Here is a 5,879-nt window from a genome sequence, read left to right on the forward strand (position 1 = left end):
ACAAGATGGAGTAATTTCAAAAGTCTCTTGGAGTGACTGGAGCACACCTATTGTGCCTATTATAAAAAGGGATGGTTCAGTTAGAATATGTGGAGATTTTAAAGTTTCCATTAACCCAGTTCTACAGTCTGATAAGTATCCCTTACCTTTGATTGAGGATATATTTGCCTCTCTTGCGGGTGGACTAAAATTCAGCAAAATTGATCTTGCTCAAGTCTACTTACAAATGGAGGTAGTGGAAAATGCCAAACACTACCTACAATCAACACGCCAAAAGGACTATACCGATACAACAGATTAGTATTTGGCGTGGCCTCGGCACCTGCCATATGGCAAAGAGCCATGGATCAAGTTCTACAAGGCATTTCACATACTAAATGTTATCTGGATGACATAATTGTGACAGGTACAGATGATACAGAACATTTGGAAAACCTAAAGAGGGTTCTAACACGGCTGGAAGAGCCAACAAAGAAAAATGTGCCTTCTTTAAGGACTCTATACAATATTGTGGACATATTATAGATGCCAATGGCTTGCACAAGTCTCCAGAGAAAATCCAAGCAGTGTTACAAGCACCACTGCCCAAGGATGTAACACAGCTCAGATCATTTTGGGATTTAATAATTATTATAGCCGGTTTGTTCCAAATCTTGCAACTGTGCTATACCCATTAAATCAATTGCTGCAGAAAGGTCAAAAATGGGAGTGGACTGTACAGTGTGACAAAGCCTTCAAGGAAGCAAAGACATTGGTCACGTCTGATGATGTCCTTGTGCATTTCAATGCTTCCTTGCCATTAAAACTGGCATGTGATGCTTCCCCATATGGCATTGGAGCTGTGATATCTCATGTTCTCCCAGACAAAAGTGAAAGGCCGATAGCATTTGCTTCAAGGTCACTCACAAGTGCAGAACGCAACTATGCACAGATAGACAAGGAAGCACTTAGCCTTATCTGGGGAGTGAAAAGATTTAATCAATTCTTATATGGCCGGAAGTTTACACTCATAACAGACCATCAGCCATTGGTTGCAATACTTCACCCAAAGAAAGGAGTTTCTGCAACAGCTGCTGCGCGCATGCAGCGCTGGGCTTTGTTTCTTGCTGGTTATGACTATGATATTGAGTTCAAGAGGACAGCTACACAAGCAAATGCAGATGGACTGTCACGTCTGCCACTACCAGATCAAGACAGTTCTGAGGAAAATTCTGAATATGTTAATATACATCAGATTGATTGTCTTCCTCTAACCTGTAAAATGATTGAGAATGAAACCAAAAGAGATCCCACTCTAGCATGTGTCTATGAGGCAACTCTTAAAGGCTGGAAGTATACAGACAAGGCCCCACTAATTCCTTACTACTCACATAGACATGAACTGACCATACATGAAGGATGTGTAATGTGGGGAGTTCGTGTTGTTATTCCCACAAAGTTGCAATCAAGAGTACTAGATGAGCTGCATGAAGGCCATCTAGGCATAGTAAAAATGAAGTCACTTGCAAGGAGTTTTGTGTGGTGGCCAGGAATTGATCAACAAATAGAGCAACTAGCAAACAAGTGCATTGGATGTCAAGAGGTGCAGTCTATGCCACAACCAGCTCCAGTTCATCTGTGGGAATGGCCCTCTGCTCCTTGGCAACGTATACACATTGATTTTGCTGGACCATTTCTGGGACTGATGTTTTTCATTATTGTGGATGCTCATTCTAAATGGCCAGAGGTTTTCTGCATGAAGTCTACTAGTACATCATATACTATTGATATATTGAGAACCTTGTTTGCAAGAACTGGAATACCTGAACATATTGTTAGTGATAATGGTCCTCAATTCATTTCTGAAGAATTTCAATTGTTTATGAAACGCAATGGAATTAAACATTCTACTTCAAATCCATACCATCCTGCAACAAATGGTTTAGCTGAAAGATTTGTACAAACTATGAAACAGTCACTGCGGTCAATGGCACATGACAGTGGATCCCTGCAGCATAAACTGGCAAGGTTTTTGTTATCCTATCGGAATTCAATTCATACAACTACAAGCTGTACGCCTGCAATGTTATTTATGGGCCGTAATCTTAGGTTAGACTTGCTGAAACCAGATCTCAATCGTCATGTGAGAAACCACCAATTTAAAATCAGGGGAGGAGAGCGAAGAACCTTGCGGCAGCTTAGTGTTGGGCAAACCGTCTTGGCAAGGAACTACAGAGGGCCTAATAAATGGCTACGAGCAATTGTCACTGCTCAAAGAGGTCCATGCAGTTACACGGTAAAAGTGGCAGGCAATCTATATTGGCGTCGTCATATTGACCAGCTACGTAATACTGCAGTTACCACTGAGCAAAACCAGACACAAAGCCTTGTTGGAATTCCCTATACTAATGGGGTACCCCTTGAGCCCCAGATTGTGACATCACCAGAGGTAACAACCCTTGCAAGTCCAACCGAAATGGAGAGTACATACTCTGAAGCATCGGTGGTACCTGATTGTTCCGAGCACCAGTTTCCTTCCATAGAAGAAGGCAACATTTCTAGGCGTTACCCACAAAGAGAGCATCGACCTCCTGATAGACTTAACTTATAACTTGTGACTTTTATTAACCATTTATTTTACAGGTGTTACCACCATGAATCTTGATGGGGGAGAGAACTGTTAAATATGAGTTAAAGTAATTGTGCCTGTTGAATCTACTGATGCTGTTCCAGTACTAGAGTCTTATCTATAAGGCTTCCTGTTGAATCTGCTGTTATGTTTCCTATGCTACTTTTATCTTACTGAGTTATGGAGTTTCCTTCCTGTTAAGCATTACACAATTACTCCAGCAGCTATTTGTCTGTGTGTTTCACTATATTCCATGGACACAACAATAATAATGGACTTATGAGCTTCTCCAACATCCAACAGAAATTTGGCCTCCCTAATAACCAGTTCTATATGTACCATTGCGTCAACCACTATATTTAAACCAGCTCATGGCAAAAGGCCCACCAACATGGTTCAAACAACGGTGTTTGCTAAAGGCACAAAAACTCTGGGAACACAATATTCACAGAACAGTAGACCAGGATCACTAGAACTACTTATTCTGCCAAACACCTTAGTCCTCTCGATCACTGAACCACCAATTACTGACAATCAAATTTATGTATAGTGGTTGAGTGCCCAGCAACCCATACAATCTCTTATTTGCCTACCAATCCAACTCCAACCTGCTCTAGTGCTCATGGGTATCTTTACACAACAAATGGACAAACATTCTAAACGAACAGTTCTCGGATATTGTGTGATGAAATGAATGTTTATCTGATCTTGAGTCCTCTGCTATCTCAATAGAAAAGGGCTTTGTTTTCATAATGTCACGAGGCCCTGGCCACCAATTTTTTTTTTACCCTGTGAGGTCCTACCCATCAATATTTTTTAATGGGGGGCCCTGATCACAAATGTTTTTTTTTTATAGGGGGCCCTGACCACCAATATTACTTTCTGATGGCGGCCCTGTATACAGTATGTCATTATTAGTGAGGTTAGGGTAATTGCTTGAAGTGCCCACATTAAAAATGTTCAAGGAAGCAAAATAAAGGCAAAAAATATCCTCTTTTGTCCTAGACATTAGCCCATTTTAAAACAAATGTGGCATGTCCCTCAAATGGTTAAAAATGTTATTTAAAAAATATTTCTAACAGTTACAACTTTTAAACACAATCCCACTAAAAATGAAAAAAACGCCAGAAATGGCACTGTATCAAAAGCTTTAGCAAAATTCAAGCAGATTACATCCAGTGTCAATTAAATTGATTTTGCAAAATTGGTTACACATTAAACCATGCAAGCACAAACTTCATTTTCAATGAAGTCAAGTAGTTCATCTCTTAGTACCCTTTCGAAAAGCTTTCCTACCACTGATGTAAGACTAAACAGCCTTTAGCTTTGAGGCTAAGAATGGGATCCATTTATTAATAGTGGCACCACATTAGCAATTCACCAATCACCATGCCAGACCTCAATGAATACTTAAAAATGAAGTAAAGAGTTTTGGAAATCACAGAGCTAAGCTAGTTTAGTACCCAGGGATGGATAGCATCCGGTCCCAAACTCTGATTTATTATGACTTGTTCTACTTTTGTACATGTTTTAATTTCCCCTTGCGTGAATCACGCATCAATTGTTGTATTAATAACATTAGGACTATTTTGAAGGAAACCTCCATTACTTCCATCATTTGTGTAGACAGATGAAAAATAACAGTTCAGAATCTCTGCTTTATTTCTGTTCTCATCAACCAACTGACCCCCCTCTGACAACAAGGATTCCACCTCCATCCTGCTTAATTTTTTACTATTTACATATTTAAAAAATAAGTTGGGGGTAATTTTACTCCTTGTTGCAATAGCGTTTTCCGAGTTGATTTTAGCTTGTCTGGTAGTTTTTTGCATGATTTATTGGCCTCCCTATATGAGACAAACATTTCAGCTATCCTGGCTAAATTAAAAGCCTTTTCTTATGAACCTCAACACCAACACTTCTGTCAAACCACAAAGCTTTTGCAACTATGTCCCTTGCTTACAAGGGGAAGATACTAAGATGTATATTTATTAAGCAGCATTTTAAAGACATCCTATTTTTCTTCTGTGTTTAACAATGTGAAAAGCCTTTCCCTGTTAATACGTTGCAGAGATACCCTTATACTGGCAAAGTTTGCATGTCTGAAGTTTAGTGTTTTAGTTATTCCCTTAGAGAGTTGTTTCTGCAACCTAATCTCAAAGGAGACCATGTCATGATCACTATTCCATAAATGCTCACCCAGACAAATGCTAGAGATGAGTTCAGTATTAATAGTTTTTACCAGGTCCAAAAGAAAGTCATTCCTAGTAGGGTATAGGAGCTGAAATAAAAGTTGTCATTAAGCATATTTACAAACGTGTTAGCTTTTTACATTGTGTTTCACCTAGTTGTGAAGCAACCTCCATTTATAATAGTAGTTGGGCCGCAAACTCGTCACTTATTTGAGGTGGTTTGTAGCATACTCAAAAGATCATTTTCTTTGTATCTTTTTGCCCAGTTGAAATCTCAACCCAAAAGGATTTTTTTGCATGAATATAGTGCTGATGTTAATTGGTAGCATTTAGGGTAAATATAAATTCACAATTTGAAAAACTGTTTAGTGAAAAAAAAATTTCACCACCAGTGGCATAAGTTTGAAATTGTAACAGTCTGCTAGTGTGAAATCCAACCACTCTTGATTAATTTCTATGACAACTCACTTCCATAAAACAATTATTGGATAACTAAGATGATAGTGATAGCAAGCATTTTGAATATTTCAGTTACTTTTTCAAAGCTGATTTCAGTGATGCTATATTGGCTCTTACAAATACAGTATGTAGGGGATTTTGTACATAAAAAAGTGAAAAACAAAAGGAAAGAATTAATTTGGATTGCAAGCAGAGACAGACTTTTGTGGAGGTGGATTATGCAGAAGTAGTCAATTTTCTCCATAGTTGTCTGTATTTTTAATTTGTACAACAGTTCCTAATGAAGGTAGTCATAAATCCATACCTTAAATTCAGTCCTGTGTCCACACTATGGAAAATTTCCATAAGTTTACATCCCCTGCTTCCATATTGATGTGTTCCATTGATGCTGGGTCCTGAAGCTTTTTATGATAAGTCTCCTAAAGTAGAGGTTATCAGAATAAGGTGAATCTGGAAATACGTTGTTTAACCTCTCATCATTTTACAATCAAAACAGACCAGATTGTAGTGTAGGGTCTGGCTATAGATGAAGGCATGTTTAGTGCAGTCTGGAAAGTTGTCATAAATCAGTTGCAATGGTTTGTCTGTGTGCTTTCAAGATATGGGGGTATGCAGAGTTT

At 38.6% G+C, this 5,879-nt stretch overlaps 1 protein-coding gene across 1 annotated transcript; it reads left to right on the plus strand.

Moving 5' to 3' along the window:
- Positions 1–447: 447 nt before the first annotated feature.
- LOC108719078 (uncharacterized protein K02A2.6-like) lies at positions 448–2,590 on the plus strand. Its single transcript, XM_018267691.2, has one exon. It carries the CDS (start codon positions 1,082–1,084, stop codon positions 2,588–2,590), a length of 1,509 nt encoding a protein of 502 aa, XP_018123180.2. The 5' UTR covers positions 448–1,081.
- Positions 2,591–5,879: the final 3,289 nt, after the last annotated feature.

Source organism: Xenopus laevis, chromosome 8S, assembly GCF_017654675.1.
Source record: "Xenopus laevis strain J_2021 chromosome 8S, Xenopus_laevis_v10.1, whole genome shotgun sequence".
In the NCBI taxonomy this organism is placed as follows: domain Eukaryota; kingdom Metazoa; phylum Chordata; class Amphibia; order Anura; family Pipidae; genus Xenopus; species Xenopus laevis.

Coding starts and splice junctions, on each gene's coding strand:
- LOC108719078 (XM_018267691.2), top strand. CDS start 1,082: ATGCAGCGCTGGGCTTTGTTTCTTGCTGGTTATGACTATGATATTGAG.